We start from the raw sequence: 11,638 nt of genomic DNA on the forward strand, positions 1-11,638 counted from the left end.
TCTACAGAAGGTGCGTAGGAATGAGTGGAAGGATCACATAGTAACATTTCTAGGTATTGTTTTAGTTTTTGGAACCGTGCTCATGTTTTATATACTCAAAAAAATTAAAATCAACAAGGATGAGGTGAAAAAATCCAAAATGGAAATCAAACACAAATGAACCTTACTGACGTTAAATAAATAAGTGTACTGAGAGAGAGAAACTAACCCAAATAACTTTTGAACATAACATTTTACATTTTGTCAATATAAAATAAGAACTATAAACAAATATTAACTATAGTTATAAGAGGTTTTCTTTGGTACGCATTCGCAGTTCTGGAACTATTTCCTCTGATTATGGCATTGAGCAAATGAGTACATATGTTTAGAATAATGGGAACCAGATTCTCACCAGAGAAGGGCTTTACACTTAAGAAAAGGGGCAAGACTAAACCTGTGGTGTTGAATTGGAATTATAGGCATCAACGTGAACTACTGGTTTTATATACACAGACACACACACAAACAGATATATACATGTCTATTTGTATTTACATTTCTTAGCTGTTATCTGCTAAGAGATCTGAGTTTATAAACATTATTCCTGACTAAAGGGAATGAGGGCTATAGCAAGGCTGAGACAGGCTGAGTATAAGATGAGCCTGGAGTATCTTGGTGTGCCAGAAAGAAAGGACTCAAAGAACAATAGGGATATGTCAAAATTACAGCTTAAGGGGGTTCCCATTAGCCAAATCTGAGACAATTTGAGCCTAAAAATAGGTAACAAAATATCACAGAATAAAATTAAAATCTATGAGTCCATACTAACAAAATAAATGAATAAACAAGTGGGGAAGAAAGGAAAGTTTTTCTTTATATATACCAATAATGTATTTAGAAAAAAATACGAGTTAGCAGATCAACATCTTGCAACCATCCTAATAATAATTAATTGAGTCAAGAATCATCAATGGATGCTAAATGTGGGTGTAAGTTTGGAGAGGAACAGGGGTGTGTGTGTGTGTGTGTGTGTGTACATATGTATATAAAAGTGTAAAGCATCTCCCTCAAATTACTTATTAATAACAAATAAAAATAGTAACTTTACAATGGAAAGTTACTTGCAAATATTACCTTAATAAAGTGATCAAAGTTAACATCACTAAAAATGAAACAAACCAACATCATATATCTCTTGATAGGATGCCCTGAGAATACATATTACTTCTGTAGTGTTCCTACCAAAAAAAATGCATAACCTGAATATAATTATTTGGAAATATCAGGAAAACTCAAATTGAGGTACATTCTATAAAATAATTAGCCTGTATTCTTCAAAAATACCAAGATACGAAAGACAACGAAAGGCTAAGAAACTGTTCCAGATTAAAAGCGACTGAAGATTTATGACAACAAAATGAAATGTATGATCCTGGATTAGATCCAGGGGAGATTGAAGATGGGACAGAAAAGTGAAATGGCTATAAAGGACATTATATAAAAAATATTATTGGGACAACTGGAGAAATTTGAATATGGAATATGCTCTAGATAATACTAATGGATCAGTATTAAATGTTCTGATTTTGACCAATATCCTGTGCTTATTGAAAAGAAAATCCTTGTCCTTGGGGAAAAAAGTATTTATGGATAAAGAAGCATTATGTCTGCAAATTACTCGGGGGGTGGGGAAGATATATAAACAGAATGTGCATACATAAATGATAACACAAATGAAGCAAAATGTTAACGACTGGTGAATCTACATAAAGAGTAGAGTTCTTTGTACTATTCTTAGCAAGATTTCTTTAAGTGTGAAATTACTATAGCAAAATAAAAAGGTATTTTGAGATTTAAAAATTTTATTGTTTACTTCTAATTAAGACCATAATTTTTTATTTTTTATTTTTTACTAAAACACAAGGGGGAAGTTTAAATTACCAAAGTGCAGAGCCGAAGAGTCCTATAAAACTGCCATTAATTTTCCTCTATTGACTGATAATGAACCAATCCAGTAAAAATATTACAAGAGATTAACTGCAGTAGTCCAAATGAATTTATAACTATGTTTCTTTTATATATCCAAGTCTGGCTTGTGATTTGGCTTCCCAAACAGAGTCAAACCCTCTGGTTTACCTACTGTTTGTACTGACTCTGATAACAGCAACAATATTTTGCTCTGTTCATTAGAGAAGGTAAATCTGAGTTTAAACTTTACTCAAATAGAGTAATGCAAAATTTCAGTTTCAGTGACTTAACTTTCTGAATGACAACTAATAAGATCCATTTCTGATAGGGCAAGCAATTTGCTCTAAAAACTGGACTGAAGATATTTCATCTAAAAACAGATACCAAATTGAACATGGCAGACCAACTTCTCTTATCTTTCCCTCCTAACATTCCACTAAAATAACAATAAAGGACTTAAATAGATATCAATTCACAAGTATAAAGATAATATGTGAGGCAACCAAAGCAGACAAAAGATTTCATGTTTTTGGAAGTCAGGAAGAAGTTATAAGAGCAGCAACAATCTTAGTAGTACAAAGGAAACTATAACCTAAGGGCCAGCAGAGAAGAATGCAGAAGGGAGGTGGCTCTGGGCTCAGGGACATCTGGCACAGCAGACAACAAGGGTAGGAATTAGACTAAAAATAAGGAGTCTAAGGGCTGTAAGAAACAACTGAATCATGGAACTTCCTGCACCCTGATGTCAGAATATCAGTGGCCAGAGGAAAGACTGAAAAACTAAATGGTGCTAGAAATACAGACATCATGAGTATCTTTCTCCAAGGTGGCTTGCTCCCCCACCTCACAGTGAAGTCTGCTGTAGAAACAGAAACAATGCAAGGAGCAAAGAAAAACTTCAAAACAAACTAAAAAACCCTGGAGTAATAAGAGAAGATACTGTAAAACGACAGCAACAGAATGTATTAAAAAGTAATGCTTAGGAAAATGAGAAAGAACACTTGAAAATTTAAAATATGATTATCGAAATTCAATAGAAAAGTGGAAGGAAAAAAAGGAACTAGCTCAGGTACTAGAACCAAAAGGCAAAGAAATAAAAAGAAAATTAAAGGTTCTACCCGGACACCCAACATTCAATTTATAGGCGTTCCGGAGGAAAAAAAAAAAAAGGTACAAATTAGGAGATTTAAGTACAAGAGGATGAGTGTGCTAATCAAATGTATGGACCGAAGGGTCCCTTGAGTATCTATCACAATAAAAGAAAATCTACTCATGCCAAGACACATCATTCTGAAATTTCAGAACACCACAGATAAAAAGAATATACTAAAAACTTCCAGGAAGAACAGTAATCAAAAAGGTTTCAGGTTTCTCAACAGCAACACTGTTAGCCTAAAAACAAAAGAACAATGCTTTCATAACTCCCAAAGAAAAATTTTCTCTAATTGTCTATAGTCAGTCAATCAATCAACTATAAAGGTAGAATAAAAGTGTCAGACTTGCATGGGGTCAAAAATGTGCCTCCCATGAGAAGGGAGCTAGATGATATACTCCAGCAAAACAGTTTAATAAACCAAGAAAGAGAAAGACATGAGATCCAGGACATGGGAGTTCTAATAACAAGGGAACAGCAAGAAAATCAAAGGATAAAGACAGTCCAGTAGGCCTAGAGAACAATTAGATCAAATGAGAGCAAGAGGGTTCTTGGGAAGGTTATCAGAAAAAAAGTGCTAAGAGATTATTTAACTGCTTAAGTGCTTGGAAAATGATATTCATAAGACATCTGACAGATTTACAGCTATACTTGGGAGAAAATGTGTAGAAGGTAAACTAAGCAAAATTTTTAAAAGGCAATTATTTACTCAAAGAAAGTAATATGTGGACAAGAAAGAAAAAGTAATCATGATTATCAACCAAAACTTGTAATTTAATTATATTGAGAAATGGAGAGGGGGGCAGAAGGAAAGGTGGTGCAAACATGAATGTCTTCATTTACCATAGCAAGAGCTCAAGAGATAATGCCTAAAATTGATAAATTAAGAAATACCAGTGCATTACTCAGAAGTATGCAGGTAAATATGAGAGAGAAAGCTAAAAAGGGCTTAAAGTTGTTGTCTGTGGACAGTACGACTGAGGGTGGAAGGGAGAGAGACTGCTGTTCTATTTTAAACCTTCGATACTATGACAACTGAGTATTATGTATTATTTTTTGGAAGCATGAATTAACCTTTAAAAGGTAAATTGATTTAATAATCATATCAATTCATGAAATTTCCCAAACTATTTTTTTTTCTTTAAAAAAGTATGTCTAAAATCTATTACACGGCATACAAATTACAACAGCAGTTTATCATTTGAGGCCAGGCACCCACTGAATTCCCTATATACTGCAAGGCTAATTTGCAGAGCTAATGGTATATGTCCTCTACCAGAAAATGTAATTTCAAAATTTGTCATCTATATGTTAACAGATCCAGACACCTACAGAGCCAGAAAAAAGAGGGCATCTGGTCCTGCTGACTTCCCACACAGAGGCAAATTCTGATCCATAAGACTGGTCTCCTCACTGCCTGAAGCTTTTTACTCTGTTTTGAAACAGATTTCTGAAATCAGTTTCTGAAATCAGTTTTCAAATGAAAACATACAGAAACAATGTATGTGAAACTACATATTCTCAAAAACTGTAATGTGCTAAACAAATTTGTTATTCATTTTATTACAAACTCAGACTTGTTTAGATCTAGTTTGGTGAAAAACACCTAATGAAGTTATTATGCTGTATCTATTCTACCAGTTTTCAGCTAAATACTGGAACTGTGTCCCTCTCTCCAAATAAGGGGAAAGGGTAGTGGGGAAAAGGATTAAAATTACCAAAGCCAAAGCAGATTACAAATGGGAATAAAAATGGGCTGCTTTTGCCTTTGGACGACCAGACACAAATAACTACAGAAAAATTACCAAGACTTTGTACTGTTTCAAAAATAACTTCCTCTTTGAAGCTGATTATATGAAAAATGAACACAAAAGCCATGAATCACTTAACAAAAATTCCGGCATCCAATACTTTCAATTATTTAACATAGCAAGATCTGATGCAATTTCATGATTTTGCCAACAACCCGAGTAAGCAAATCCATGGTTAAACAATAGTGAGATCTTCAAAAGAAATGAATCAAGTCATAAATGTAAACACCATACAACTATTATTTCAGAACAATAGCAAATGTATGCATTATAAGAGTCTCATATGTATATATATATATATTTTGTAGGAAGTACTCCCACCTATAAAAAAATAAAATAATTAAGAGATTTAGGGACTTATTACCAAAGACTTTACTCAGGGAACAACAGGTTTAATATCTGCATTGTACAATTCTCTTCCTAGTTTTTTATGGTGATATAATAAAGGTTAGTGTTCAAATGCAAAGTGGGGGAAAAATTACCACATGTGTTTGTACTGGTGTTCTGGGAAGCTATTCTTTTAAAATCAATGGAACTATTTATGAAGAAGTTGAAAAATATATATGTAAACTGGACAGACTTACACTCTGCTTAAAGAGCTAGCTACCCAATAGTACAGAAAACAGACACCTGCAAACTCCAAAACCAAGAGTTGGAATATTTTTTTATAACTAATAGGCTCAATTTTAAAATCTTACCCATATTTTCTCAAGAATCGCCATTAATTATTCAAAGAAAAAAAAAGCCTGAAACAATATTTTTAAATGAGGCTCTAAAAACACTATACACAAACAAAACACTTGAAATAACTGAAATGAAACGGATGCAGTAAAGCTCTCAGAATTAAATTCTCATAGCATGAAATGTTGAGCTCTGGCACCTACTTCATACACGTAAGGTGAAGCTTGAGTCCTTAGTTGCTACAGAGCAATTTCTCAATGTTAACACATCTATTAACATTCAAAATAATTCAGGTGGAAACTAGCGTTCATGAAGCCAAAGGAAATTTTACTGTATGACACTAAAACATATATGCGCATATATATGAATCAATAATATGTGTTGGCCAGTGTTTCCAAATTATATATAAGTTCTTATTTAAAAATACTATCAGATTATTTCTCTAACATGTTATCTATCAATTATCCCAGGCAAACATTCTATTACAAAAATGTGTTTCCTAGAAATTTCAGCATGATCTTCAAAACTGATCAAGAGAGTGCCATCCCAAAACAAAGAAATGGACAATAATCTATTACTTAAAAAAGAAAACCTGAGCATAGTCAGTAAGGACAAAGATTTAAAGCAGCTAAAATAATAAGTGTACTACCTCATAATCAGTTAAATTAAACCTGAAGGAAGAGCAGTTAATCACTAGCCTGCTCTTCCTAGAGATTAGACAGTACAAGAACAGTCCATAAAATTAAGAGACTTCTTGGTGGGTCAAGGATAAAACAGGCAAGCAGATTTCTACAAGGCTGTCTTAAACCCAGCTCGAACAAAGAAAAATATCAGGACAGAACATCTATTCAAAATGGAAAACAGCCCAGTGATAGAGCTCTTTAATCCTAAAGCAGAGTACAAAGTCTCCAGATAAAATCCATCTAGTTATATCTTTTCAAAGATTCAAGCGGGCTCATCTTAAAAATAAACTCTCAATTCCCTCCTCAAAAAGGTCTCAAAACTTAATTAGCTAGCATTTATTAATTGTGAAGCATTTAGCTAACATAAACACCAATACACCTATAAACTTCATTTTTCAATGTCCAAGTTTAATTATAATAGTTTTCAAAATCTGAAATTACCTTTCTAAGCTCATCTTTATTTTATACATCTGTAAGTAGCACATATATACCTACTTTTCAGTGTATCTTAAGAAAAAAAATGTATTTTAAACTCTTAAGTCTAAAGACTATAATTAACTTTTACAAGAAATACAATTGGAAAATCTTAGAATATAACTAAATGGAACCAACGAAGTACATTGCCTAAAAGCAAAGATTCCAATAACCTCTGAACTACCAGAGGCAAAAGCTAAATTCGGTATCTTAGAAATCCCCCCCGCCTCCCACTCCCCCAGCCCCTCACCATACACACAACAGACTACCTCCAAGAAAAATCTCCTCTACAAGCAACAAAATGGAAAAAAAGGAGCCGGCAACTTCAAGAACAGAAACATATTTTTAAAATAGCCAAAAGCTAATAGCATTTTTACCCACAGCTATATTGAGAAGGCTAGTTTATTATACCTAAAGTAATGTGAATAGTCTACAAAAGAAAATTAGATCTGAAATGTAACGAAGACATTCAAAAACAGCAGTTTTCTTTCAATTGTATTACCAATCTCTTCCCAATTTGCCTGCACTTTAATCAATAAACAGGAGGAAGAACTAGTCAAATACAGAATTTTAAAATAAATTATTTTCAAATGTGAAATTTAAAATGTATTTTCACATCAAGAATCTTCAAAGGGATGATTTCATGTATATTTCCAGACACTTAAATTATCAAGCATTAAGTTACTGGATGACAAAATAAAGACCCTGCTCTTAAAGAGACAATTTAAAAGTGTGGTTTGAATGGCATTTGAATTTAAGCTTTGGATTCTCTCTATTCTGCCCTCCTCTCCCACCAAGCATCTTAAGCAACTTTTAATCTGTCTCAGTTTCACAATCTATAAAACAGGAAAAACTACAAGGATGGGTAGTTAATTAAATTAGTCAGGGTTAAATGTTAGCAAACTGCTTTGAAGTTACTTTATGTTGTTCTCAGTTCTCCTCCTACTCAGTAAAACTAATAGATGAGAAAACATCTGGAATTACTATAGATACTAACATCTGCAGACTCACAGCAGTTAAACGATTATCTCTATTTACAAGCTTCTAAGCCAGAGTTCATTCAACTCCAAAAGATTTCAGGATACAATTGCAAAGAACAATTTTTAGGTAAATTTCCTTTCAGTCTGAAAGGTACCTACTCTTACCTACATTCTCAAATCAGACTATTACAACTCGCAGAGCATCTTGAGAGGACTTGGCACAAAACAATTCTAGGTAAGATGAACAAGCTGTTATGTTGTTAATGCTATTTTCAGCATTCTAAACTGTCAATCAAGGTAAGCTTCATCACAAATACACCATCCAAAAAGTACTAGTCCCTGCTGAGCTTCTAAGTACTTCCTTCTAAGCCATCTGTCCAGGAAAGCCCTAATAAAACACCTAGAATGCAGTTCCTCACATCCAAAGGAGCTATGAATAAACATAAAACACTAAAATACATTAAACCCTACACATTTTTCCACTTCGAACACTGATAAAATACATACCCAAGTCTCTTCCAATGACCAGGTTGAATACAAAACTCATAGACAGGTGGGTCAGAAACTGCAGCTTAATCAAAGGAGACCAATGTTTTTTTTTTTCCAAAGAAAGAAAAATATATAAAATAGCACAAGAAGTGGGGAAAAGCTTAAAAAGAAAAAACAAAACAGGTTAGGAGGAAATGTACACGTAAATTACTCCCTGATGGAAGACTCAATTAAATTTTAAAACAGGAATTTAAATTACTCACTGAGCTACAAACTAAATTACTCACTGTTCTGCTTACTGAGCTACAAATACTATAAAAACGTAAGTATCTCTAAATCTAATTTGAAGGATCCAAAATTAATCTATTATATGCCAGTAAAGAAGGAAATTGCATAAATTTCAACAAGGAAAAAGTAGGATGTTATAAGAGCCTAAGGCTAACGCTGTAAAAGCAAGGAATGATGAGAAAGAATTAGTTTGAGAATAAATGAATAACGGGAAACTGAACAAAGAGTTCAAATTCTCCCCTCAACTCCATCCTTTCTTCTGTTTAGGCCATTAAGGATAGTCTGTGTATACTAAGAATACTATTTAGAAAATAACTTCTAGTCAACATGTCAAAACTTTTCCACAACAGTAAAATATTAAACTCAATCCCTAGACCGCAGCCTCTTCAAACACATGGAGCACATTCTAAATTCCAGCTCTTTCACATCTACCTCCAATTATTTAGAGACTGTGGAAATATGGTGAGGTTGCTTTAAGGTTATGGGGGGTGGAGTGGGCAGAATACTGCCAGAAACACTAGAAAGACAATTACATTTGACTCAAGCTTATAAATATTATGCCAAAAGTTTAAATTCTTCAGAAAAGTGTATGAAATTAAAATATTAGTCCTCAGAATTAATGTGAAAAAAGTATCACCTGTCTACTGATTTTTAACTGCCTCATCCACATTTACTACAACGTCCACCTGCCCATTTGTAAACAAAGAATGTCAAAAGAATACAAATTCATTGTGTTAATAACACTGTAGATGGTCATGTGCTCAGAATCCAAAGTTTACAGACTAAAATACTGAGAATGAGGACTGGAGAAACAATTCTGGGAGGAAGTTCACTTACTTTGCATTTATTTTCAACATAAAGTTAAAGACTATTCCAGCCTCGATCTGAATGGAGAAAGTTTCTTTATTCATTAAGCAAATATTTACTGGGCATCTTATTATGTGTTAGGCACTTAGTGAATACTTCCATAGAGTGTTACTAAAAAGCAGTAAATACATATGACTTAATGAAAAGTGACTGATCCTATCTAGAAAATTTGGTCTACTGGGCATACAAGTCCTCTTTATATATAAGTTGTGAGAGAAATATGATACAAAATAATAACTTATCACTCCATCAAGGCTGTTTCTCACCTTTTCGCAAACTACTAATTTATTTATTACCACTGACAGGAACTCAATAATCAGTACCTCATCCTACTAAATGGATCGTTAAAAAAAGCAGGGGTTCAACTCCAATACCCATCCAAAATTGCAGACATTTACCTGATCTACACTTACTTTTCTTGGGGTAATGTGTGTACTGGAAACTTAAAGAGGCATGCTCGACTCTTTGAAGAACTAATCGAAAATTTCTCATGCCTGTGCTGAGTTTAAGCTGCTCAGTTTAACTGGCTATTTAACCCAAACCACTGAAGTTCAAATGCTTAGTCTTTCTTGGTTATTAAATGCCTTCTTTAGTTATTAAAACGGTTGTGTTTAGGGCATCTTTTTGAACAATTTGGTCTTCCCCTTCCCTCCACCCCTCCCACAGCCCACCCCCGTATTTTGCCACTGGTTTAACTCTTTTACCCACAGAAATGAGAAATGCCCAAGTCTCCAGCTTCTGAAAATAACATCTGGTATGTGCACATAACAACAAGCTTGGGAGAATGTCCTAGTTTTTATTTAAAACTTTTTCATTTAAAATGAGAATGCCTTTAGCAAAGATTAGACATAAATCAGCTTTTACCTTATTAGGAGATTGTTATTTTCAACATTTACCTTAAACCACAACATGGATTTATCTTCTAACCAGTTGGCTTCCTGTCTCTCCTCAACTAGATTAAGTTGTTTTTTTTTTTTTTAAAGCAAAGGACTACTGGATCCCATGATCTGTAGCCCAGCTAATATATTTCAAAAACTCTGTAAGCCTCCACAAAGACTTAAATGTTGCTAGCCTTAAGGATTTCTCTAATACTTTAAAGCTGTTTAGATAAGAACAGGTTTAACTGTTACTACAGTTATATACCAGTGGGTTCTTAAAGTGTAGGCCTGGACCTCTGAGAGTTTTCAAGACCCTTTCAGGGGGTATGTGAGATCAAACTATTTTCATAAATAATATATTACTTTTATTTTATATCCTCATTCTCTCACAAGCATGCAGTGGAATTTTCCAGAGGCTACATGATATGTGTGATATATCAAGAGACTGAATGCAAAAGCAGATATGAAAATCCAGCTGTCTTCTACTAAGCCAGAGTTGTAAAAATATAAAATACCACTCTTCCCACTAAATTTTGTTTCGAAAAGATAGTTATTTTACATAAACAATTATTTATGTTAACTGGTAATGCATTTATTATTGTTATTTGTGTTTTAATAAATACATATTTAAATATTTTCTATTTTAATGTCTGGTACAGCAGATATTAATAGATAAAATCCATACAAAAGTTCTTTGGGGGTCTCAATAATTTTTAAGTGTAAAAGGGTCCTGAGAACAAAAAGTCTGACAACCACTGTAGTATACAATTACATAACCTAACATACAGTGCCTTCCATATATAAGAAGCTCAAGTTAATTCCGAAGTATAATTACTTCTTACAACGCCTAATCTTGTTGAGTAATATATCTCCTTGTAAAGCATAATTCAGCATAAAGCCAGTCTGTCCTAGGCCCTATTTAAGGAGCTTTAGATATTTAAGTATTCAGAGTCCTCTTTATAAAGACGTTCTGACCTGTAACACCTCCTATTACTTGAAGTATGTATGAGTTTCTCAACGTTTTTCACAAAAATTACCTTCTTCATCCTATCAGCAACCTGTGAAGTAAATGTGAAGTATTATTCCTTTTTACAGATGACATAATGAAATTGATGCTTAAAGGAACAGAACTACTTGTCCAAGGATGTACTGCTCGCTAGTAGAACCTAGGGTGTTTCTTTTGTAATTTGCTTGACTGCCTTAAGGCTGTTTCGCTGTGGTGTAACTGCAAAGAAAACAGGACAACGGCATGACTTTTATTGTCCCAGTGCCAAAACAGGGATTTTTAACTCCTTAATAAGAATGTAATCAGACGCAATAACCAGTCACAGCATTATTCAACACATTGGCTACCCTTTTGGTTCCCTACAGACAGAGGAGGGAG

General features: G+C 33.6%; 1 protein-coding gene across 3 annotated transcripts in view; it reads right to left on the reverse strand.

The window, feature by feature from the left end:
* Positions 1-11,638, reverse strand: part of USP3 (ubiquitin specific peptidase 3) — an 80,406-nt gene that overhangs the window by 65,961 nt on the left and 2,807 nt on the right. Inside the window, exons 1-2 of one of the 3 annotated variants that reach the window (XM_039865366.1) lie at positions 4,436-4,515; positions 3,947-3,972 (exon numbers count right to left, since the gene is read on the reverse strand). The exons of the other annotated variants lie outside the window; for them this stretch is intronic. Coding sequence (XP_039721300.1) covers positions 3,947-3,972; positions 4,436-4,500 — 91 coding nt within the window. The 5' untranslated portion in view covers positions 4,501-4,515. Of the gene's footprint in view, positions 1-3,946; positions 3,973-4,435; positions 4,516-11,638 lie in introns of those variants that run through there. 3 annotated transcript variants of the gene reach the window in all.

This window comes from Pteropus medius, unplaced genomic scaffold (genome assembly GCF_902729225.1).
Source record: "Pteropus medius unplaced genomic scaffold, Ma_sr-lr_union100, whole genome shotgun sequence".
Taxonomy (NCBI): Eukaryota; Metazoa; Chordata; class Mammalia; order Chiroptera; family Pteropodidae; genus Pteropus; species Pteropus medius.